This window comes from Carassius carassius, chromosome 34 (genome assembly GCF_963082965.1).
Source record: "Carassius carassius chromosome 34, fCarCar2.1, whole genome shotgun sequence".
In the NCBI taxonomy this organism is placed as follows: domain Eukaryota; kingdom Metazoa; phylum Chordata; class Actinopteri; order Cypriniformes; family Cyprinidae; genus Carassius; species Carassius carassius.
Window position 1 is genome coordinate 23,817,022 of NC_081788.1, and position 27,477 is coordinate 23,844,498.

Genomic DNA, 27,477 nt, shown 5'->3' on the forward strand with positions numbered 1-27,477 from the left:
TCTTCCTAAAGCCTAACTTGTGTGGAATATTCCTGGGGGAATCTGAATCATTCATCTCCGACGTTCGTCATAGCACCTTTCTCTAATTGACCAAGAAGGGGGTGGAGGCCACAGCAGACACAAGCATCTCTTTTTCTCGCTCCTTCTCTTCTTTCGCGGCTCTATAGGCCTTCGTTCTTATACTGTGGAGCGATGAGGCTGTCGCTCCTCTATTCATTGGAGGAATAATTCATCCATAAAAAGAGAGAGATAAAAAAGACATCACAACAGTGTTTCGCCACAAAAAAAAAAATTAATGAAACTTTCTGTTCTACATTCATTCATCACAAATAAATGCATTTATGTAACAATATCATGTTATGCATAGAAATAGAATGCATGCAGAATCTCGGCCATTAAAGATGTACTTTACATCATGCATTCGTTATTTATTTTTCATTACATGACAAGAAATCTGTTGCATGAATGAAAGCTCTTTATAAGACTTGAATGCACAAAACTCGCTCTATTTCTGATAGCCACCGTTGCAACCAATTTATTTCTGAGACGCAGTTACAGAGACCGACACACGATGGCAGTCACATTACATGTTCCACACAGACAGTCACCGAGGACATGTGAGCGAGACTTGAATAATCCTCTTTCAGTTTGACCCCTTGTTCATTAAAGGTATAGTTCACCCAAAAATAAAAAAATTCTCTCATTCATTACTATCCCTTTAACGCTCCCCCTGAGTCCCATCTTGGCTGGCAGGTGGTGCCAATCCATTATCTTAATGCCATGCTGTTTCATCAAAGGTAGCCTGTACTGTCCCAGGTCACTGAGCAAAATAAAATACCCTTAGATGGACCCCTTGATGGATATTACGACAAACATAAGCACTGCAGATCGGTGGTCCATCAAAGCATATGTGACATTCACTTGGCATGCAGCTGCTTAGAATAACATTTGATAATTATACAGCGTATAAGTCATTTATTTGATAACTCAAATGTTAAAAAAGAACTTAAGTTTGGAATGAGGGATGAGGGCCATGAACGGAAGAGGTTAACAATAAGTTTTTGTGCAATTGAATGCCTAAAATTTCATCAGTCAAGACTAGATCAAAAGTTGATGATTTGAATGTTATAAATAGCTAATAAATGCTATCACATGGATACAATTATAGCCCAAATCTCCATGCATGGCAAGAAATGTGCATCTTTTCACAGAGCTAACTGTCAGGATGACAAAGCAAATCAACCCAGATTTTGTGTTCTGACCCTTGTACAACCCAAAGTTGTCCTTGACAGGTAGTTTGTCCTTCAAAGGCTTCTTTTGATTGCTTATTTAACCCCTAATGGGGCGTGCAGTTGTGCATGAGGCCTGCCAGAGGCAATTCACCCTCTGTACTGGCGGTTAGACCTCTAAACCAGTAGAGGGTGCCGGAGAGAAAGCGAAAAAGTCTGTCAATGTGCATCAGCGCTGTTTTTTTTAAAGACTATACAAACATTCAACAAAAACACATACAAAGACGAAACATAGACAGGGACATTCACAGACACACCCACTCGCCCACACATTCACGTTGAGGTGACTGTCGTTTGGTTCTGCTCAAAAGTGATGGGCGGCAGTTCTTGAGTGAATGTTTAAATCCATAGACAGTTCTTTTCATTGCTTTAGAGTTCCTTCATGTGCCGTCCCTTGTGCTTTTCCTGTGCATCTTGTTTTTGTCGGGCTGGAAGAGACTGTAAACTTTCATTCGTAACAAATCACAAAAGGTAAATACATAGGTACACATAGACATTTACAGTCAGCTGGATGTGTTGTGCTTTGACAGTGTGCAAAATTACGGCACCACCAACTGTAACAAACACCAGGATGCTATTACACGTTTAACATGTAATAAACAATAACACTATAATATGGCATGAGCTCCTGTGGCATAGTCACAACACAGTACGATTTCACATTAGTGACGTGTAGACCAGAAAAAGGGGAAGATTCTTTGTGCATCATAATCCGGGCTTGTGATCACACTTGCTTCTTTCTCATCACAAAAGAATGTGACACTTAGCTGTACAATAGATTATTATGCTTTTTCTCACACATTAATATGGAACGTCATCATCATCATCATTCTTAGACTGAGCATTATTGCATTTCTTTATCATTATTACTCCATTATTTTTGTATTACTTAGCAGAGAATTAACACGTGTGTGCTTGTGGGTTAGTCACTGCAAGGGGCTCCTTGCTGTGTCAGTGTGTGCCAGTACTCCACTTTCTTTCCTTTGAATTTCAGACACTCAAACCAGTGTTTCAGTCTCTCTCCTTTTGCGTTAACCCCCAATTCAACGCCACCTGAGAAAGAGAGAACAATAGGATACCAAATGAAAAATAGCAGGGCTGCATGATTGACCCCAAAAAAACAAAAAACAAACAAAAAACAATGAATAATGAATAATTACACTAAAGTTTAAGTTTGGGGTTGTTTTTTTATGTTTTTTAAAGGAATCTTGTATAAATCTCATTATTCAAATATGCTGGTTTGCTGCTCAAGAAACATTTCTTATTATTATCAATGTTGAAAAGTTGTGCCGCTTTTGTTTTGCTTTTGAAAGTCCTTTTCAAGCCGAAGGGCTAACTCATCTAATCTGCGGTCTATTATGCATCAAACTAAGATTGCTGTAAAGACACAAACATGGATTTTATCATGTTTATAAATGAAACATGGCTAGAAGCCAGCTGCAGTGCACCAGTTCTCAATGAAACAACCCCTCTTAACTGTAATTTATGAGTGTCTACAGGACTGTTTGGAGAGAGTTCACAAAAATGTTTTTGATTTTTGACTGTTTTGCTATTGCAGGGGATTTTAATATTTACATAGATAACGAAGAAAACAAAAGAAAGAAATTATAACCGTTTTAAACACTTCTGACCTGATTCAGCATGTGCATGAATCTGCACATAATAAGGAACATACTCTAGATTTAATCATCAGTAGAGGTCTAAACATTTCATCCACTGTTATTAAGGATCTAGCACTATCTGATCACATCTGTATTTTCTTTGATATATTGATCTCTGCTACCACTGTATCTAGACCTGTCTCTGTCAGAAAAAGATGCATTAACAAGAACACTAGTGTGCTATTTATAGAGGCTATATCTTTAACACCAAGCATTTCTGCAGACTCTGTTGATATTCTCCTTGATTCCTTCAACTAAAAAGTTAAGAATGTTTTTGATGATATTGCTCCTGTAATAGTCAGCAAGAAGACTGGCAGACAGAAATCAGCTTGGAGAAAATCAACAGCAGTACAGAGTATGAAAAAATAGAAAAAAATGAAAATAAAAAGCTGAGCGCATGTGGCGGAAGACGAAACTTGAAATTCACTATAGCATCTGTAAAGACAGGCTTCATGCTTTTAATGTGGAACTAGCCACAGCTAGACACAGTTTCTTCTCAAACCTTATAAACAGTAACTTAAACAACACTCTTTTTGCTACTGTTGAGAGACTGACATTGCAAGAATTAGATGTTTTGTTTCCAGCCAAGACTTGGAGAAACTTGTTCATGCCTTTATCACCAGCAGGGTGCACTATTGTAATGGGCTCCTCACCGGCCTTCCCAAAAAGACAATTAGACAGCTGCATCATCCAGAACGCTGCTGCCAAGATTCTGACTAGAACCAGAAAATCTGAGCATATCACACCAGTCCTCAGGTCCTTACACTGGCTTCCAGTTACATTTAGGATTGATTTTAAACTACTTTTATTCTTTTATAAATCACTCAATGACCTAGGACCGAAATATATTGCAGATATGCTCACTGAATATAAACCCAACAGACCACTCAGATCATTAGAGAAGGGGAATCTGCTTTTAGTTATTATGCAGTTGGAATCAGAAGAGATCAGATATGCTACAACATTAGCCACATTTAATCTAGACTCAAAACTCATTTGTTTAGCTGTGCATTTATTGAATGAGCACTGTGCGATTTCCGAACTGATTGCACTGTATTTTATGAATTTCACTGTATTTTATGCAACCTGAAATGATTGCACTTAAATTAATTTTAAATACATTTTTTAATCATTTTAAAAGTTTTTAAATTCCATGTTTTATTTTTATATAAAGAAAAATTATATAAAAGATATCTTACTGACCCCAAACTTTTGAACAAGGCAACTGCATGCTATAATTGGTCTAATCTATTCTATATTATACTGTTCATATTTTACCCTAACTAGTAATTAGATGCTTATTTATCTATAAGGGTAATAAAACTGGGTGGAGAGTGATGAGCACACAACCTGTTTTACCTGATTGTCTATATTCACACATAAATCTGTTTTGAATCTTGTGTTCACATGGACAGTTTTAACTTTCCCCACAGACACTGTAACTGGAACAGCACATTAATATTTAATAAATGAGGTAAGAATTATGGTTGGATGTTTAAGTAACTCAACATTACATTCTAGTAAATGCTATATGCTTTTCAAAATTATAAGTGTAAAACATTGCTTAAACAGGTTTATATATATATATATAATACAGTATGTATTTGACTGTGGCTTCTGAAGTTGAGTTGTTCTAGACACGTTTATACGCGTGTCCCCGTTAGTCTAACATCTGAGTTTGTTCTGAATAATGAAAGTGCATGTGAATATGTTGGTGAACACAAGCTGCATTTCATTTCATCAGGCCCCTCACGTACTGAGATTCTGTCCCGCTTCGATCACTCCTACACAAACACACACACACACACCTCACATCAATACCGCATGCTCATGGCCACAAGCAAGCCATGACAAATGAACCCTACGCATGACATCCCTGCCATAGGGAATGAAAAAAAAAAGAAAGGAAATAGACAGGGAGTGGGTGAAAGAAAGCGAGTTGGAAAGATCCAAGAAAATGTTAAATAAATCCTAAGCTTCATTGCACTTGTCAATCCAAGACCTGCATCCTCCGTGTGCCTATACACCTGGATGTCTCTCACAAGCCTCTCTGTTCATTCACTTCGCGTCATGTATTTACACTTCTTTGTTGATGCCCCACTTAATCCGTTCTTCAGCCATCCCCTCTAAATCAGTAACACTGACATCAATTACTCTCTGTCCTGATCGTTACAGAGCGCTCTTGTCATTCAACCATAAATAAACATGTCATTCCACAAAGCTCAAGAGCCTTTCTGTTCTAGTCTCTTCCTCTGTTTCTTTTTATTAAGGGACTGCTGAGCCAAAAATGAAAATTCTTTCATTTACAGGTGCATCTCAATAAATTAGAATGTGGTGGAAAAGTTCATTTCAGTAATTCAACTGTAATTGTGAAAGTTTGTGTATTAAATGCATTCAATGCACATAGACCTACTTAGTTTAAGTCTTTGGTTCTTTTAATTGTGATGATTTTGGCTCACATTTAACAAAAACCCACCAATTCACTATCTCAAAAAATTATAATATGGTGACATGCCAATCAGCTAATCAACTCAAAACACCTGCAAAGGTTTCCTGAGCCTTCAAAATGATCTCTCAGTTTTGTTCACTAGGCTACTCATTAATGGGGAAGACTGCTGATCTGACAGTTGTCCAGAAGATAATCATAGACACCCTTCACAAGGAGGGTAAAACACAAACTTTCATTGGCAAAGAAGCTGGCTGTTCACAGAGTGCTGTATCCAAGCATGTTAACAGAAGGTTGAGTGGAAGAAAAAAGTGTGGAAGAAAAAGATGCACAACAAACCGAGAGAACTGCAGCCTTTTGAGGACTGTCAAGCAAAATCAATTCAAGAACTTGAGTGAACTTCACAAGGAATGGACTGAGGCTGGGGTCAAGACATCAAGTGCCATCACACACAGATGTGTCAAGGAATTTACTGAACCACAGACAACGTCAGAGGCGTCTTATCTGGGCTAAGGAGCACTTCATTTTGGAGCACTTCATTTTGGAGCACTTCATGCTTCCTTCTGCTGACCAGCTTTTTGAAGATGCTGATTTCACTTTCAAGCAGGATTTGGCACCTGCCCACACTGCCAAAAGCACCAAAAGTTGGTTAAATGACCATGGTGTTGGTGTGCTTGACTGGCCAGCAAGAGAATCTAGAGAATCTATGGGGTATTGTCAAGAGGAAAATCAGAAACGAGACCAAAAAATGCAGATGAGCTGAAGGCCATTGTCAAAGAAACCTGTACTTCCATACCACCTCACCAGTGCCACAAACTGATCACCTCCATGCCACGCCGAATTGAGGCAGTAATTAAAGCAAAAGGAGCCCCTACCAAGTATTGAGTACATGTACAGTAAATGAACATACTTTCCAGAAGGCCAACAATTCACTAAAAATATTTTTTTTATTGGTCTAATGAAGTATTCTAATTTGTTGAGAATTGGTGGGTTTTTGTTAAATGTGAGCCAAAATCATCGCAATTAAAAGAACCAAAGACTTCAGCTACTTCAGTCTATGTGCAATTAATTTATTTAATACACGGGTTTCACAATTTGAGTTGATTTACTGAAATAAATGAACTTTTCCACGACATTCAAATTTATTGAGAGGCACCTGTACTCACCCACATCTTTCAAAACCTGTATGATATTTTTTCTTCTGTGGAGCACAAAAAGCTGTTATTTAAAGCAGAATATCCAAGCTGCTCTTTCATTAAAAGTGAACAGTGACCACAGCTGTCGAGTGACACTTTCAGTGATTAACGACTTAAATTTCAGTCTGTTCCTCACACAGAGTTATCATGTACATTTTCACATTGGACTACTTTATGACCCTTTTGTGATGCTTTTTTGTAATTTTTGGAGCTTGACACCCCTGGACCTCCCCGATTTCATTGTATGCAAAGCACAAATTATGGACATACTAAACTTCTCCTTTGGCGCTCCAAGGAAAGAAAAAGTCATATAGATTTGGAATTACATGAGAATTAGCAAATGATGAGATTTTTTGGTGCACTACCCTTTATATAAACTTTTTCTGCTCAGGAAATGAGACATGCAAGTAACATTCACTTCAACATTCTACAAGAACAAAGCATCAAAACAAAACATCTTAAAGGAAAGATCCATGTCAAAATAAGTTAAGCTCTATCTGCAGCAGCTTTGGCATGCTGACAATACCAAAAACAGTAATTTGATTTGTCGCTCAGTTTGCATTTACATTGGAAGTCTATACAGCAAAGCATTCTGCAGAAATGTTCAAATCAAATTACTCTTATAGGTATATTCTATAACTCTATTTTTATACTTTAACTTAATTTTGCTGCAAAGTTGTGTGTGTATATATACATATACAGTGAGTATAGAAAATAATCACCCCACTTTAAAATAATCACATTTTGTGAACGATATAACACCAACTTGTCTATATATATATATATACATCAGAATCACTGAGTTCAGGGATCACCTCCTTGTGTCAGTATTTTATTGAACCACCTTTTTCTTTAATTACAGCCTTTAGTCTGTTTGGGATATGTCTCTACTAACTTTGCACATTTAGTCTTCGCAATATTTGCCAAGTTCAGTTCAATTTGACGGTGAGTGTTCGTGGACTGCAGTCTTCCACAGATTTTCAGTGGGGCTGTGGGCTCTGACTAGGCCATGCAAGGACATTCACTTTTTTCTGCTTCAACCACTGTGTGCTCAGTTTTGCTGTGTGCTTGGGGTCATTTTCATGTTTTGAAGGTAAATCTTCCCACTGACAACTTTCTGGCAGAGGGCAGCAGATTTTCCTCAAGAAATCGAAGGTATTTTCCCCCATCCATATTTCCTTCTACCCTGACAAGTGCTCCAGTCCCTGCTCCAGAGAATCACCCCCATAACAGGATATTACTGTATCCATGCTTTACTGGAGGAATGCTGTTATTTGCATGGTGAGGTGTATTGGATTTCCACCAGACATATCGTTTGGTGTTGAGGCTGAATAATACAATTTTAGTCTCATCTGCCTCAGAATCTAAAAGGTGTGTTTTGGCAATGCTCAGTTGTGACTACATGTGGCCTTTCTTGAGGAGTGGCTTTTTTCTTCCCTCTCATACAAGCCACATTTGTGAAGAATTTGTGATATTGTTGTCATATGCACACAGTGACCACTCTTTGCCCAACTGCTTCAGAGTTCCTGTAGGCCTCTCTGACTAGTTTCCTCCTGGCCCTTTCATTCAGTTTGGAGCGGCGTCCTTATTCAGGGAGGGTTTGTGTTGTACCAAATACCTCCCAATTCTTAATAACAGACTTCACTGTGCTTCTAGGCATTGATAAAGCCTTTGAATTTTTTTTTTTGTATCCATCTCCCTGACTTGTGCCTGTCCAAATCTTTATCCTGGAGATCTTTTGATGGGTGCCCATAGTTGATTGTTTGCTCAGTTGAATCACCAAGGACTGAAATGCTCCAGGAAAGCTATTTTCATGCTGAGCTAATCAAAATAACACAGCTGATCACAGTTGCAAGTCAAATGGCTTTATGTGCCATTGAGAAGGTAATTAGCTACAGCAGATTGGGTTTAGAACTGATCGAGTTTCAAACTCAGTGATTCTGTTATCTTTTCTGATATGTTGGTGTTATATCTTTCACATGGATGTTATAAGTTGCACTGAGTAAATACAGCTGGATAAAAAAAAACTGTCCGGTCTTCATTTCAGGTTGCAAAGTAACGAAATGTGATTTTTAACGGGGTGATTATTTTCTATACCCATTGTATACACACACACACACACACATTTATAAATAAACAAATAATACATAAATAGAGAATATAACTAAGTACAGTAAATACAAAATAACTTGTAAGGTAAACCTTCATTCATTCTTTCTTATAAAAATGTGTGTTATCTGAATGGTAAAGCTGATCGTCCTTTTAGCATTTTCTTCATGTAGACAATTGTTTTACCATTGTTATCAAGTGGCTTTAATTTTCAAACAATGTGTACTTTCATGTTTGGTGAAGTGCTTTGCACCATAGACTTGCTCGTAAAACTCACCTATGAAGTCATTGCTCATGCCCAGGTCGTAGTCCCAGACTGAGATCTCCAGGGTTTTCTTGGCCAGCTGATCATGCGGGACTTCATAGGTAAACTCCTGGGTTGTAGAGGACATACATGAGTTTTGATAGAGGGACAAAAACAACGTTTATATTTACACTGAGTGAAGGTGTGGTCACACTCAGCTTTGAGCATGCAAAGTTATAACCATGAGAAAAGGATGTCATATTCATTGGGCTTCTGTTTTTAAGTAAAGCATAAAAAAATAAATAAATAAAAGAATACAAATTGCTGTATTTATCTATCACCTACTTCACTTTCCCGCAAATTGCAAACCAAACTGTTATTCATTTTGATCCAAGATCAATCTGTGACTACACAAATTAAAAGTTCATCAAACTTGAATTTAGTTTGCAGCAAAGAATGAAACTTCCTGATTTGTTTGCTTTCTGCTCACACACATTTACATGAATAGGAATGGATTTGAACAGAGCAGAAAGTCTAAAGGGCTGCATGACTGTGGCAGTAACCGAATTATGTATTTTTCCCTGATATTTTATTTCAAATATTACTTTAGATTAAAAAAAGATAATCAAGACTGCTTTAAACTCCCTTATAAAGCCTATAGCCTCATTTAAATGCCATTGGTTTGCCATTGCATTTGTCTGTGACTGGTTACAGTTCTCAACCACTGAAAAAAAAACTGTAAAAGAAATTTTAGTGCAAGCAGAGGTAAACAAAGAAATCAGCATTTTTCAATTTTAATAAAGTGCGAGAACCTTACTCTTAATTAATTGTGCCGTTTCATGTGACCACACCTTTAATGGAAATAGCTGACCTCGTTAAACTCTGGGTTTAATGTCTTCTTCTTCACTGAGGTTTTGTATTTGGACTTTTTCCCCATGTTAGGCTGCAAAACACTGATAAAGAGAAATAGCCAGAAATTAATCATTCCTCTGCAGTGAATATGTGACAACTTCTGAAACATCAAAGCAAATCATTAACCCGGTTTGTCTCAACCTCACAAAACATCCATGACACGATCAAGACAGAAAAACACAGCACATTTTAGGGCATGACAAATTCTAGAGAGAGAACAGAGAGAGAGACCTTATAGTGAGGTGGTGGTGGGATGGGGTGTTGTGCTGGGTGATTCGATTCATTCAATCTATTACAGACTGAGAGATGATAATCTCTAACTGAGGATGGATGGAATGAATGGATTGAGGGTGTTGGAGGACAGAGGTCCTCCAGAGCTCATGGAGTCATCAGTGGATTACCAATCAGGACTCATCATTTATTATTCATGAGATATCTCAACCTACACAACATGTTACAGAGGAGAGAGCTGGAGAGACATGTGTGATGTGAAAAAACGCATGGGGATATGATGCAAGAGACATAATGCCATCTACATGGATCCATGAAGAGTTGTGAAACCTGCTTCTGTGCCCGAAGCAGTTACACAGCACACAGTTAAATATGTTTTAATAACACAGAGGTTGAACAACACTAAATTCACTATAAATGAATCATGCCAGTGTATATTTGCACATGACATCTGCGTTGTTTAAGGCTGATTAAGTACAAGAATTAAACAAAACTACTACCTGCAGTTCAGACACATAAATTAGCTCTTAAAATGATTAAAGCACATATAACTAGACCATATATCTGAATGTTGCTTTGCTGCTTTTCACCAACATTTGATGAGTATCAGCTGCTATGATCTATATATATATATATATATGTGTGTGTGTGTGTGTGACCCTGGACCACAAAACCGGTCTTAAGTCACTAGGGTATATTTTTAGCAATAGCCCAAAAACATACTGTATGGGTCAAAATCATCGTTTTTTATGCCAAAAATAAAGTAAAGATCATGTTCCATGAAGATATTTTGTAAATTTCCTACAGTAAATATATAAAAAATTAATTTTTTATTAGTAATATTCATTGCTAAGAATTTATTTGAACAACTTTGAAGGCAATTTTCTCAGTATTTAGATTTTTTTGCATCCTCAGATTCCGGATTTTCAAATAGTTGGATCTCGGGCAAATATTGTTCAATCCTAATAAACCATACATGATTTATTCAGATGATGTATAAATCTCAATTTTGAAAAAACTTACACTTAAGACTGGTTTAGTGGTCCAGGGTCACATATACATACATACATAGATAGATAAAATCAGTTGGTCTAATATAACCAAACTTTATGAATGAGTAATTTGCTGAATTCAGAACTGTTTACTACTTACTATTTTACTAAGTATGCTGTTTCAGTGATTCAATCAACTGAATCATTCAAAAACACTGATTCATTCAAATTAATACTGATTCATTCATTTAATAGACAAACTGAAATTCTGAATTTGAAAAACATGCAGCCAAAGATAAATTAAGGGAAACAGAAAATAGTTAAAGTCCTACAGCGTCTTTTTGAGATGTTGCGTATGCACGGTCTAAACAAAACGAAGACAACTTGTTATTCCCAAGACATATCAGAGATTTGTATAAAAGAACAAATCATTCATAAAACACTATACCAAAAACAACTGTGATGAACACACAACGGTTCTGTAACTATTGTGCCTTAAATTACTTTCTTATCAGCTTATTTATTGAACAGGTGTATGAAGGCAATATCACACTTGCAATCATGCTGTTGGTTTCCATTAAATGTCAACTGGATAATACTGACAGATTATCATTTAACAGCACAGCATGTGTTCGGTGCAAAAAAATGATTTACCACTGGATGATAACCACTGAACTAATAACTCGCTATATGAAAATAATAATAGATGCTTGAGTGACAATTCAATATAAAATCAGCCAATCTTTAGATATTAATTGACTGAATTGCTGGTACATGTTTGGACATTAATCAGAAATTAATCAATAACTTTAAAAAAATGACATTTAGTCAGAATATTAATGATGTTTTATTTTTGTGTGACAAGCTTTATGTCACTGACAGGATTATTTTGCATTTCTAATGGCTTTTTAATGTGATCCTATTAATATTTTTTGACAAAAATGGATGGGGAAGTATTATCAGACTTTGAAAGTTACAGGGCAGATAAACTTGATTTAAATGGCAAAACACAGTGATGCTAAGCATGCTAATATTAGATGCTATCTCATTAAGAATGAGGCACATAATGTCCTTCTCAAGAAGAGCTGCAGGAAATTTCATTCTTGATACCATGGGGCTGAATTCAGATCTAACCCTAAGGAGACAAGTCTCGTCATCTGGGTAATTAAAAGAATAACTGTCGTCTTGGAATAGCCTGTCTACAATGACAACTGTCAGTCCTGAATGAAAGAAGAAATTTGGCATGGTCAAAATGTTTATGCATGCAATGAGACATTCTTGGAAATCATTGTGTAGCGAGGGCAAATTCAGATGAATAAGAATGACTTTTTTTAGTATGTTAACCCCCAGTCTATTATTTAACCCTAATCTTACAGACCTTTGTTATTTCTTGCAGAAAGTTCACTTCATAACAGGCATAGTAAAACAAGACAAAAAAAACTTTTTACATAATATTTACATATATTAAAGCTGAAGTGTGCCATTTGTAATTAGTGCAAGCAGCATTAAATTAGTGTGTGATTTATCATTCCTTTACCTCAAACAGTAGCAAAGCTGAAAGTCGTGGGTTTAATTCCAAGGTGAATGCTTGAACTTATAAGTACACCATGAATGCAACGCAAACCGTTTTGCATTTGCCAAATGTGAAAGTAATTTCTGTGCCATCAAATTAAAATGTGTATGTGTGCCTAACAGTTTTATATATATATATTTTTATATATTTTAAAGTGTAATTTATTCCTGCAATGTCAAGTTTAATTTTCAGCATTAATACTCCAGACTTCGGTGTCACATGATCCTTTAAAAATCATTCTGATATGCTGATTTGCTGCTCAGGAAACATTTCTTATTATTATTAATGTTGAAAACAGTTGTGCTGCTTGATATTTCTTCAGGTTCAAAAGAACAGCATTTATTTGAAAAGATTTTTCATAGCAATGTAAAACTCTTTACTGTCGGTTACGATCAGTGCATCCTTGCTGAATAAAATGTATTCATTTCTTAAAAATAAAATAAATGTAAATTAATTCTTACTGACCAAACCTTTGAACATCTTCAATTAATGAGTCAATATGACAGTCCTGTCTCTAACTCACACCACTGTTTGAGCCAAAGTTGCTTTGTTGGGAAGCTCAAATCACTGAAACAAACAGACAAATGCTCTGAAAGCACCATAGAGTTCCAGTTTTGACATGTTTCCTGGAATTCAAACACTATAGTTAGACTCTGCACTGAAAAAGGGGAAAGTATTTTAACATCAAGAAAATACACAATTCAGTTTTAATGTGCACCTGCATCCATGTATCCTTGAATTAGTCACTAATTACATTTTAACTTAATCGTTTTTGCAATTAGTGAAAAATGCACATTTAAGACATCTGTGCACGATGCCAAACGTCTGAATAAACTTTTGAATGCGAGACTAAATGTCTTGTCATTGCAACAAGTTCATATGAAAGCGGAACTATTGAAATTGTGTCCTGTGTAATGACATTAATTAGAGCATGGGCAATAATATCTGCATTCCCTTGTCTGTCCTAATTATGTGGTGATGCCAAGGGCCAGATGAAAATAGAGCTGGACTCCACGGGGTCTTATTCATAATCATTACATACACATTACACACACAATCTGAAAAGTGGGGGCATATCTAAATCTCATCAGCCTCTCTAAATACACATTAGAAATATCATTGGTTTTAAATGCCTAGTTGCCACGGATACACTCATGTGAGAAAGTACTTGAAAGCATAAACTAAACTTTCCAGAAACAGCATTGTTGTGACATATGATATGAACATTTAAAAAAAATGCATACTTCTGTCAAACACGATTTTTCTTCTCTGCTGTTTTTCATGTCTTCGCTCCTCAGGAAGTGTACTTTCTGTCAGCGGCTCAGAGCAACGGTCCCAGTCATACTTAAGTCATGAATATTAATTGTTATGTGATGTTCACCCTAACTGATTTGCTAAAAGTCAGACATTTGTGAATGCTAGCTTCAGCTGGATTAATGCATTTGTGTTTTTGTTCAGTATCAAAACAACTGATTGGCTTCTGGAACTGAACTGACCTGATTTACTTGTCTTAATATACATTCCAGTTCTTACTGTTTATAAGGGTGTGCACAAATCATAGAATATTCGATCTGAAATTATTATTCGGAAAGTAAAAACACAATTTAAATTTTACTACCTGTTGCTTTGCTGGCCGTAAAATGCATGAAATCCATGATGAATCCTGAGCAAGCAAACTAAAAGCCAGTTATAACTAAATGCACAGGGTAGCACAGATAGTTAACAAGTTAATTGTATTTGATCACAAAATGTCATTGTCTGCCTATTATTGTTTTTTCTCAACATTACCATGATGTGAGACAATAATAACAGAGGCCAACTCGAGTGTAATGTATGTTCTGTACTTTAATTGGCATGGTCTGCTTTGTTTCCATTCGGTCTGCTTGAGCTTGAATGCTTTTCTGTTATATATATTTGTTGCAGCCTTGCTGAAAACATTGTTGCGTAATGCGTATGATGTTCTATGAACTTTATACACTGTAGTACATTTTTGTGTATGATGCCTAATCATAAGCTTGTTCAGAACAAGTCTTTCCCGCTAAACGTCATTTAAATAAACAAATATTTGAATATTAGTTTTTTTTATGAGCACAAATATTCTAATACAATATTTCAGAAAAATCCCTAATTATTTATTGGTGCATGTTTTTCAAAAGAAAAAAACATCTTTAAATGCTTCTGAAAACATCCTTCCATTTTGGCTACTTTCACCAAACTAATCATTTCCAAAAAACTGTCATGAAGAGATCATGATCTAATCAAGTCCTAAACAGCGCTATTTATTATTATAGTTCATAATTATATTTTTTTTTTTTCATTTTTATTTTAGTTAAAGTTTTAGTAATTTTGTTCTGTTTTTGTCACCTTTTAGTAGTTTTTTTTTCAGTTTTAGTTTAACTTATTTTAGTACATCAAGTTAAACTAAATGAAAATTACAAAAGATGCCTTGCAAACTACTTAAAATAAGAATTTGTTTATATTTTATTCAGTTAACGTTTACTTCAAATAACAGTTTTTAATGGTTTTAATTTTCAGTTTGAGTTTTAGTTAACTAATACTAAAAGGTAAAGCGGTTTCATCTCATTGAATATCCTGTGTCCTTAATGAATACGTAAAATGGTTTGCAAATGTGTTTCATCAACGTTTAAGTCATTAAGTCACTCTTTTTATCTTTGCAGCCCAAGAAAATAAACCTATTTAAAAGTATTACAATTATCAGGTAACCTGAATTTAGAAATTTGTAAAAGTATTTGCCTATGCACACACATGATCTCTGTTGAAAATAATCAACTAATCACTGATTGAATGGAAAGGCTATGTCTAGAAATTATTTGCTTGGATAATTAAATTTGAGATGTTTCGAACACAGCTGATGTGTAGATTCCTTTCCTGAATATCTCTGAAAATGCCTGGAGCCTTGCCTTAGCAACACACTGATTAAATGGATTTCCTTCAACCTGGATATGGTGATTAGATTCACATACAGGAGAGAAGAGATAGAGAGTTGTTGGTAAACTTCCCTGCATAAGCTTCTTCGGTCAAAACCAGACACTTGCCTGAGAAAAACATCTCAACAGAAAAAAACTAAACAATAAAACATGTGAATGTCACTAGCTGCCCCTAACAAAATCTAGAGATTTAGTTTCTCTTCCCCCCCCTATGGAACGACTACTGTATTGATTGGCCCCCAGTTTCCCTCCACAGTTAATCCCTACTTGTGTCCAGTTTCATGTTTCCACTATTACAGACTAAGCCCTCCCAGGACTCAACAAACATGGCCAATGTTACTACAGAGAGAGAGAGAGAGAGAGAGAGAGAGAGAGAGTTACTAGCTGACTGACACAGAGGATTTTACTTTTAATTAAAAAAATGTTTTAACAGTCATTCATTGTAATTAGTTTTTAAAAAATTCGTCACATTTATAAATAGAAAAAAATTGAAATGCATAAAAATAAAATAGAAATACAAAGAACTGTTTAGCCCTGTTTCAAAAATGTGTATACATATCATTTATATTTAAATGTAACAAACACTCGTTTTTTTATAAATTTTTTTTACATTATTGATGCATTCCAGTTATTTCACATTATTATTATTATCATTATTTTTTGGAATCCAATAAATAATTACAACTAAAGCCTTTCTTACTATTAAAAAGACAAGAGTGACTGATGCAGAAAATCCAATCTACTAAAATGAGTTTGCTGCTTCAATAGATTCCAGCTAAATCCAGCCATAACTGAATCAACCTCAGCGGACAAAAAAGCCAAATAACATCTCCAGAGGTCACAATAAACAAACAATCCCAGCATCCAAACAAGCCTCTGCCATGCTTTTATACGAGTCATGAGAGATGCAGTCAAAATTTCCCTCTTATCCTTAACTATATTGACGAGTCTAAAGCAGCTGTCACACACACATGCACAAGCACACTCCCAGCAGTCTATCCCGCTGTATAAAAACAGTCCAACAATAGATTTCCACTGCTCCAGTGAGCCCATCAGTGCCTGTAACTGGCACGATAAACAAGGAAATCCTATCTCCTCAGAGCAGATAGCGGAAAAAACTCCTCTCCATCACACAACACATCAAAATTAATTCCCAATAAGAATGAACAGGACCCCATTGACAGGAAGAGAGTGGTCCAAGATTTATTCATGCTTATCAAACTTGAGAGGAGAGAGAGCATGAGGAATGGATAGAGTTGAGAAGAAGAGGTATAGGAAATGATAAAAGAGCATGTGATAGGAAACGGAGGGCAGGAAGCCAAAGCTGAGAGTGCGAGATTTTTTTCAGTTTGTTTTCTGACTTGCCTCTTGACTCTATGCATCTCTATGCCCCATTAATTCCCTATGCCTCTAAATAAAATCTCCTCATGTCTTCTTGTGTGGGTGGACTTTAAATTATTCTGCACAAGAACCCACGGGGGGATAAATTATAATCAACCGGATGTACAGAGAGAAATAAATCACCCTGAAATGAAATCCATGATGCTAACTAGGAGGAGGGCGATGCCAATGAATTGAGTCATAAAGCAGTTACATGTACTTACGTTCGCCTGACGCTGTGCTATGCAATGATTCGAGGGGAGGACGAAACAAAATTATGCTTGTTAAAACTCGCTTTTTTGATTGTAATAAATGTGAAAATTAAATAAAAGCTGTGAAAATGATAATCATGCCCACCATTGACTCACTACAGGAGCCCTGGGGATTGTACTTGTCTGCTAATTTACTTTAACTCTCTTTGAGGTACTGATTACAACATTAGCTCCACTCGTGTGTCTATGCTTGTGCAATGCCAAAAACTCAGACTTGACATGAATAGGCATTCATTTGACCCCATTCGCTTCTTTTATCAGTTCCTGTCACTTTGGCACTGTCCACTCTGTCCACTTTGTAAAAAAAAAAAAAGTGAAAGAAGACTCACATTTTGACAAAGGGGTCCGAGTAGCCATTTGAATCCATGGCGGCAAGGTGAGCACAGCGAATAATTCCCACAATCAGAGAACTCTTCTCTGTGATGTACATCAGAGAGACCAGGATACGACCACGCTAGAGAAACAGAGAAAGAAAGACAGACAAGCTTGTTTCCACAGATCAATATTCAGACCAACAATACATTAACTAGTATATGTCAGTACGGCACAATGGGGCTAAACATCCCCTTAAGAACAATGTGATTTTTCATCTAGTCCAAAATAAACATGACTGAAAAATATCGATTCTTATTGCATACAGAAGGGGTAATAAAATTTGCATTAAATTTTTTTTTAGTATATTATATATATAGCAGTAACAATATTAGTACAGGCAAAAAATAGTGTGTTGTATCAAAATATACAAATAAAGTTTGGGATCAGACAGAGTTTTTAGCTATTTTATTTAACAAGTGTGCACTGAATTGATCAAAAGTGACATTTATAATGTATAACATTCTATTAAAAAAAAAAAAAAAAACCTTTTTCCACAAAAATATTAAGCAAGACAACTGTTTTCAGTTTTGATAATAATAAGAAATGATTTTTTGAGCATCTGAATTTCTAAAAGGTAAAACGGCTGCTGAAAAATCATCATTATTGTAAATCGTTATATTTCACAATATTGCTGTTTATACTGTATTTTTGATCATATAAATGCAGCTTTGGTGAGCATACAGTAACAGTGACTTTTGAAAGGTAGTGTGAGTATATACTTAAAACTCCATGAGCAAAGGATGTTTTTCTGTTCATTTATTTCAGAATGTCATGAAAATGACTTTTACTTACAGAACACTATATACAATAATAGTACAGGTAAATATTCATGATCATTTTAGAGATTCTCATTAGTGACATCTGAAAAATATTTAAAACATATTTCAAATGTACACTGAACAAAATTATAAACTATTATAAATTTTTTTTTTGGACAGTTTATCAGTCCAAAGTGAAAAACAAGTGATCAGGAAAGTGCTTTTCTTTCTAATTAGTGTTTTGAGAGAATAAAAATCAGGTCCTTTTATCCTGGGGGCTTTGTCCTGATTGTAACCTGAATGTGAGAGTTCTATGTTCGGGACTGTTTCAGTGTAAATGGGGAGTTTCCAGAGGTCTCAAATATGGGATGGAAAGTATTGGATCTTTACCTCCTCTTCTGCAACAGGAGCCCCATGATCCACTGCCTGGCTGTTACCCTCCCGGGTCTGTAAGAACATAGAAAGGTTATTAATAATACAGCAAATGCCCAAACACTAAATTATGCATCGTACAAATTCCAACAGACATAACTTCACAATGGTCACAATGACTCACACACACACACACGTTTGTTTTTGTGAAAAGTGGGTTCATCCCATAGGCGTAATGGTTTTTATACTGTACCAACTGTATATTCTATGGCCCTACACCAACCCTACACCTAACCCTAACCCTCACAGGAAACTTGGTGCATTTTTACTTTCTCAAAAAAACTCATTCTGTATGATTTATAAGAGTTTTGAAAAATGGGGACATGGGTTATGTCCTCATAAGTCACCCTCTCCTTGTAATACCTGTGTCATACCCATGTCATTATACAGAGTTGTGTCCTGATATGTCACAAAAACAAGAGCACACGCAAGCACGCACACACACACACAGACCTGTGCAATTCTCTCAAGGCCCATGTAGTATTTCTTGCTCTCTCCCTCCTTCAGTTTCTTGAGGGCCACCCTGACTTCACCTATGAACTCATTCCGTCCTAAACGATCCATATCACACACACACAGCCTGCAAGAGAGAGAGAGAAAGATTGCACTCAAAACTCTTCAGCTCAACTCTCAAGACAGAACGTGTAAGGTGTGATAGAATGAAAGAAAGAAGAAAAAGAAGTCAAAAGAAGCTGAGGCTCGAGTATATACATATACTCTAACTGTATCTAAGTTGCAATCTGTACAATTCATAATGATTTAAGACATGATTACAACAAAAACCTCAACAACAATAAAAAACATCTTTGTAATGTCTTTTTGGATGCACATGTAAAAATAAAAACAGTGCAGCGAGTGTATCCCGATTCATGAATGAATAGTTCATCAGAGTCTCTTTGATTCATTTCAGTTGACTACTGAATTTACACTTATGAGCCACTTTTGATGAATTAATCAACTAATGAGTCAAAATTCTCCACAACTACAGAGCAATTTTTTAAATCATTCAAAAGAACAAATAATTCATAAGTCTTTGATTCATTACTCATCAGATACTAGGAAAAATGAACACTTATGTTAATTTTTTTTCAGTTATATAACTAAATAACTAATATAACTAACTTGATTGATTGGCCAATAGAAAGATGGAAGGATGGATGGCCAGAATGATGGATGGATGAACTGACTGACAGAATGATGGATGGATGGATTGACTGGCAGAACGATGGATAAATTGACCGGCAGAATGATGGAAGGATGAATTGATTGATTGACCAATAGAACGATGGATAGCTAGAATAATGGATAGATTGACCAACAGAATGGTGGGTGGATGGATAGATTGATTTAATGATAGAATGATGGTGGAAGGATTGATCAACAGAACTATGGACTGATGTATGGATAGTTAGAATGATGGATAGACTGACTGACAGAATGGTGAAAGGATGGATGGACTGATGGACCAATAGAATGATGGATGGATGGATGGATGGCTAGAATGATGGATATACTGACCAGCAGAACAATGAATGGATTGACCGACAGAACAATGGATGGACAGATAGTCAATTATTTAGAAATATCAGTGACAAAATTACTTCTGAAATTTAACTGAGCCAATCTGAAAGACTAGATTACTGTATACATAAAATGTGTCACAATATTAATTTTGACAAAACAAATGATACTGTATATGAGTTGATGTCTTACAATCTAAATGCATCTTAATTATTTAGAATACATGGTTACTGCAAAAAAAATAAAAAATAAATCTAAATAAAAACCTTGCCTTGTCTTCTAGGATGCACATGTAAAAACAAATAAACAGAGCAGCCAGTAAAGTCTGGTTCATAAAGAAATAATTCACAAGTCTATTTGATTCATTAAAGCTGAGTACTAAAGTGAAAATTATGTGTTTAATAAATGGTTGGATGGATGGAAAAAGCCCAATTTAATGAGTCAAAAGACTTCACTTGTTTTTAATCATTGACTCAATCTGAATGCTTAGTGAATTAACATGACACATCATCAATTTAATTCATGTCTGACTTGAAACAAACCTCTATCAAAGTGTTTTCTGTCCTTAATCCTCTATGGACGGCATTATGAAATATAATGATAAACTTAAATCAGCATAATTGCTGACTGACTTCAACTCAGTTGCATAAAGTTAAAGTTACATGTTACAAGCTATAGTTTTTTTTTTAAGTCAGTTTTTTTAAATAATATATTTTATATATAATTATATATATATTATAAATGAATAAAGATTTAAATATGCTGTTATAAATATATACATATGCCATATACATTTTTTATATCAATACAGTATATTAATTTTAAATACTATGGGTTAATTTGCTGCTTCTCCACCTTAGTTATTGAAACCTGCAAAACCCATTATCGGTCAACCTCTAGTATTGACACTGAGAAAGAAGGAGATTAAGGGAAGGAAACAACCAGAATGAGAAAAGAGGAATTTAAGCAAAGTGCACAATGTAAGAGAAGACAGATGGTTTTTACGTCAGCGACGGAAAAAAAACAAAATTGTGGAAAGAATATATGAGGCAGAAAATCCTGGATGAGAAGACAAATACCCAAATGTAGGAGAGGAAGAACTGAAGTGTTAATGTGGGTGACAAAAAAGAGCGAGAGTGCAAGAGGCTGCACGTAAGCAGATGACACTGACATCATGATCTTGTTGGCTTCTTGCTTCCTTCTAGGGCTTGATTAGTCATTCCTTCCAGCCAGGTGTGTACACATGCTCACATAAAAATATGCACGAACAGGAGGTGGATAACAGGTGCTCTCCACTTCCTGTAACCTGTAGTTCTTCCTGAAGCTGCTATTTATTACTTGTGGGGTTGAGCTTTTCCTTGTTAATGTCAGTCACAGTGATTATGCCGAGAGTTTGCATGCATACAGAAGTCACCAGCATGCAGAACATACGAAAGACAGGTACTTTCAGTGTTAATTCAGTATCGAACTTGACAGTCAGATGAGTCATGGGCAGACCTACGCAGAACCTGTGCCCACAGGATTTCACAAAAAAGCTCAACAGGTTTTTGCAGAATTTGACTCCTCTTCATTCTGAATTTTTCACACATTTATTAAGTGGTTCATATGCTAATTTGATTAATGATTTCAGCTACCAATAAGAGTGCAGTACACTTAACTTCATTTAACACATCTTACAATTTCTAAAGCTGCCCCACACGATGCTGCAACAATGGATGGATGGATTGATGGATGAATGGATGGATGGGTTGATGGATGGCTAGAATGATAGAATGGTGGATAGATTGACCAATGATGGATGGATGGACTGACTGACCAGCCAACAGAACGATGGATGGATGGATGTATAGCAAGAATTATGGATAGATTTACCAAAGGATGGATGGATGGATGGATAGATGAATGGCTAGAATGAGGATGGATGAATTGACTGACTGATAGAATGATGGATGGACGGATTGACCGAAAGAACGATGGATGGATGAATTGATTGATTGATTGACCAACAGAATGGTGGATGGATGGATTGATTGACTGATAGAACGATGGTGGAATGATTAATCAACAGAACTATGGATGGATGGATGGATAGTTATAATGATGGATAAACTGACTGACAGAATGATGAAAGGATGGCTGGACTGATGGACCGATAGAATGATGGATGGGTGGCTAGAATGATGGATATACTGACGGGCAGAACAATGGATGGATGGATAGATTGAGCAATAGATGGAGTGACCAACAGAATGATGAATGGATGGATGGATGGATGGACTGACTGACCAGCCGACAGAATGATGGATGAATGGATAGCAAGAATTATGGATAGATTTACTAACAGAATGATAGAAGGATGGATTGATTGATTGGCCAATAGAAAGATGGAAGGATGGATGGCCAGAATGATGGATGGATGAACTGACTGACAGAATGATGGATGAATTGATTGATTGACCAATAGAACGATGGATAGCTAGAATAATGGATAGATTGACCAACAGAATGGTGGGTGGATGGATAGATTGATTTAATGATAGAATGATGGTGGAAGGATTGATCAACAGAACTATGGACTGATGTATGGATAGTTAGAATGATGGATAGACTGACAGAATGGTGAAAGGATGGATGGACTGATGGACCGATAGAATGATGGATGGATGGATGGATGGATGGATGGCTAGAATGATGGATATACTGACCAGCAGAACAATGGATGAATGGATTGACCGACAGAACAATGGATGGACAGATAGAATGATAAATATGATAATTATATATATTTTTTTCATATGTATTTGGTTTATTTTGAGTATTTGTATATGTGTGTATGTATGTGTAGTATTTGTGAAGCACTACAGAAGTCTGAATTAATTGCCCCAAGGGAATAAATAAAGCTCTAAACTAAAACAATGAATAGACAGAATGATAGCTAGAATGATAGAATGATGGATAGACTGACCATGAATCAGTTCACTATCCAGAACTGTCAAATGTTGAAAAGCTGACACAACTGTATATTAAACATCAAACTCCTGATTGGCTGTAATCATTGCATCATGCATTTTCGCTCTTGTGAGAGCAGAAAACATGACTCTGTAAAGTGTCACATCTGGTTAGGGCACAGAGTCAGGGTGATTTTTAAATGTGGCAAAACAAATTTGTCTGCTAGACTCCTATAAGAAAACACACTGCCTACTAATGAACAATGAACAAACATACTGTATGCTTCAGTGAAACCTATTATGATGACATGAAAGTGACGTGACATTCAGCCAAGTATGGTGACCCATACTCAGAATTCGTGCTCTGCATTTAACCCATCCAAAGTGCACACACACAGAGCAGTGAACACACACACACACTGTGAACACACACCCGGAGCAGTGGGCAGCCATTTATGCTGCGGCGCCCGGGAAGCAGTTGGGGGTTCGGTGCCTTGCTCAAGGGCACCTAAGTCATGGTATTGAAGGTGGAGAGAGAACTGTACATGCACTCCCCCCACCTACAATTCCTGCCAGCCCGAGACTCAAACTCACAACCTTTCGATTGCAAGTCCGACTCTCTAACCATTAGGCCACGACTTCCCCAATAGCACTATTGATAACACAGTCATTCTTCAGAAAATGTTTCCTGCCAATAGCCTGCCACCAGCAGTCATTGTTCTCATGAGGGAAATGACATCCACATGACAAAAGACAAGCTAATGATAAAAAAGACAGAAGGCCATACGTGAGGAAATATAGTAAATGCCAAACTACTAGCTTTGGATCAGATCTCCAAAATCTTCCATTACAATGTTTGGGATTTTATACATAAAATATGAATTCTTCTCGCCTCACCCTTCACTGAACTACTGCAGTTGGGTTTGAGATTGGCCAGCTGTCACAGCCCAGATATAGTCACTGTGACAAGGTGCTGACACTGCCTGTGGTGACATACTCCATCTACGCCCTGGGCTCCAACAACCTGCTCTTCTGGATGATGGTCACAGAGCGTAACAGAGCGGAGAGAATCATCGAATCAAACTCATCCTTTGGGATTCCAAAGTGGCGAGAATCCATGTTCACCACAAGAAACACTTTTGGCAGGATGTATGCAGCTTATTGTTTTTCTTAATCTACGAAAGATGTTTCTGTGTTAAACAATTTCACAATTTCTAAAATAACTTTGAATACTGCAGAGGCAAAAATCTCTGGATTGAAGCACTGAGGTAAACCGGGGTTCAGTTAAAAACTCTTTCAGCATGAAACTCAATTTTTTTATGGTCACAACCTTAAAGTGGAATAAGTAAAGCAAGCGGCTTCGCTCTTTCTTCATCTTTCCTTCTCTCTCATCCCACGAGAGCTCCTGCTAGGTTTGTTTCCCAGCTGTGGATCACAAGGGTTTCTATTACATTTCTAGAGAAATTGCCCCATCTCGTCCTGTCCTCTGAGTTTTATTGCTTAAATTGAAGCATACCTCTACACAGAAGGTTAGACCACATTGTGGGTGTTACCTTAAGGTTATTGTGTGTTATTGCACCACAGAGACGTCCACTACACACTGTCGAAGACACACACTCATACACACATGCCCACACACAATGTGCTCCGAGTGGCAATCTGCTTCTGGAGAGTTGACTTGACCTGAAAGTAATAAAAATTCACACATGCACACACACAAATGACTCACGCGTCCTCATTGTCATTAATACGTCGGACGGAGACACTCACAGGGTTTTACAGAGAGCCATATGTTCAAAGGTGAATTGGAAGTGCAAGTAGAGCCAAAAATACTTGAAGCTGGTGAGGATAATGGGAAACAGGGGTGGTACAGTACCTGAGGGTTTTGGTGGTCATGTCAGCAGCCGTTATGCCGTGATAGATGAGGGTTTCGTTCCACACTGGATTCAGTGTGTTCTTTAAAGTCTTGGTGCGCAATTTATTTGCCTGAAAAAGAGATGGAGAGTATATTGAGACTGATAACGGAGTTAATTTATACACACACTAGGTCAAAACAAAGGTGCTCACGCAAAAAATTCTGCTGGCTTTGCAACAGCTGTGCACGCACATAAATTTATTCTTACCATCAGTCTAATGTTGATGAACCCAGATTATTGTAAATGAGGTAGCGTGCACTTCAGTTAGTCATTAGCATAAGACACGCACAAATCCCCTCCATATAAGGGCTTCCACACAACCTCTCCTTTCCATTCATCACTCTCCGAAAACGCTCTCTAAAGATCATTTACAGCTGAGCACATACAGCAATAATTTCTGCCTTTTCAGGCAAAGTGTATCCCAGACTGAGCTGCAATGGACATCATTTTTATTACTCTTGGATGTAACAATTGAAGTAAGATTTATTGTGGGGTAGCTAATGAATTTTCTATATATATATATATATATATATATAAAACACTGCTGAAAAGACCAACCTAAACCAAAATTCCAGACTGTTTGAGCTTGTTAGCGCTGGTTTGGTTCTGTTATGTTTACTTGCAGTGCTGTTCATCAAAAAAAAAATGTATATATATATATATATATATATATATACTTATTTTCAGTGCAGGTGAGGTTGAAACACTTTCTCACACATTATTCCATTAAAATGGTGCTTTAATTTATCACCATATACCTAGTGTAATGTTTCCATGACTTTCATGCAATGTCATCATAGAAGCACCATAAGCTTATTACTGGGACAGTCCCCCTGGAGCAACATGGGGTTAAGTGCTCGCTCAAGGACATGATGGTGATGGTCAAGCTACCCCGCGGTTACCAGCCTGAGACTTAACCACAACACCACACCACACCACCCCAGTACATCCTAAATGAAGAAACTGAGCTCTAAACTCGCCACTAAACCAGAAGCTCAATCATCCCCAAAATAAACATTTTCACATTTCACCACCTAAGAGCATTTGGGGGAACAATTAACACTCCGCAAGCTCCATCTGTGCAGAAATTACCATCACTGTAAATAGCTTCTCAATTTAAAGAATCTGTTAGAATCAGATGCTGCTCAGATGTTGTTGTTGTTGTTGGTTAAAGGTACAATTTGTAAGATATTTGCAGTAAAATATCCAAAAACCACTAGGCTTGTTATATATTTTGTCCAGCTGATTACTGACAAAATCTCTAATGTTTTCAACTACTTGTAAATCATGAGAAAATTCCCATTCTAAACAGTGACACGGGGCAGTGCAGTCGCCTGTCAATGACGTTAGTGACCCTTTGTTACCACCTTTACTGACGTAGAAACCATATGACAACAGTGTCCTGGACAAATGCGGAAGTAGCTTTGCGATAAACTTCAACTAGAAAGAGATGCCGATCTTGCTTGTGTTTTACTTGACAGGTGAGTTGTTTCAATTCATATCTTTACAGAAAATGTATGATATTATAACGATCAACAAGACTAGTATTATGGGGCATACACCCGCCAAACACAGGGCATCGCATCTCTAGACCCGCGCGAGGATACGTCTGATCCATAGTCTGATTGCGTCTTTGCATTGACTTTGTATGTAATCTACTCGCGCAAATCGTTGAACTCGCATTAAATCCATGGTTTATCTTCCCGTCTGATTGATGGCCATCAGCTGTTGGGTAGAAGACAACAAATCCCATCATTCCATGCTCCTTCTTAGCGTCATCAAACCACGCGATTGTTATTGTTTTGGTAGTGCACCCTCTAGTGACAGGTCTTACAACCTGTACCTTAAGGCCAGCAACTGGAAGGCTGGTCATCACCACTGTGCCCTTGAACACAGAACTTTATCCCAGGTTGCCCTAGAATTTTAATTTTGTATTTTTATCTTGAATGAGCATCACTGAAATATCTACAGTACAGACCAAAAGTTTGGACACACCTTCTCATTCAAAGAGTTTTCTTTATTTTCATGACTATGAAAATTGTAGAGTCACACTGAAGACATCAAGGGCTATTTGACCAAGAAGGAGAGTGATGGGGTGCTGCACCAGATGAGCTGGCCTCCACAGTCACCGGACCTGAACCCAATCGAGATGGTTTAGGGGTGAGCTGGACCACAGACAGAAGGCAAAAGGGCCAACAAGTGCTAAGCATCTCTCGGGGAACTCCTTCAAGACTGTTGGAAGACCATTTCAGGTGACTACCTCTTGAAGCTCAT

The 27,477-nt window shown here is 36.8% G+C and overlaps 1 protein-coding gene across 2 annotated transcripts in view; it reads right to left on the reverse strand.

Annotated features, from left to right (window-relative positions):
- Positions 1 to 317: 317 nt before the first annotated feature.
- The window catches only part of LOC132114799 (double C2-like domain-containing protein beta), a 36,332-nt gene continuing 9,172 nt past the window's right edge, over positions 318 to 27,477 (reverse strand). For both annotated transcript variants that reach the window (XM_059523131.1, XM_059523132.1), the window contains exons 5-11: positions 25,164 to 25,273; positions 19,272 to 19,398; positions 18,777 to 18,833; positions 17,583 to 17,707; positions 9,817 to 9,898; positions 8,979 to 9,075; positions 318 to 2,342 (exon numbers count right to left, since the gene is read on the reverse strand). In XM_059523131.1, the coding sequence (XP_059379114.1) occupies positions 2,212 to 2,342; positions 8,979 to 9,075; positions 9,817 to 9,898; positions 17,583 to 17,707; positions 18,777 to 18,833; positions 19,272 to 19,398; positions 25,164 to 25,273 (729 nt within the window). In that variant the 3' untranslated portion in view covers positions 318 to 2,211. The remainder of the gene's footprint in view (positions 2,343 to 8,978; positions 9,076 to 9,816; positions 9,899 to 17,582; positions 17,708 to 18,776; positions 18,834 to 19,271; positions 19,399 to 25,163; positions 25,274 to 27,477) is intronic.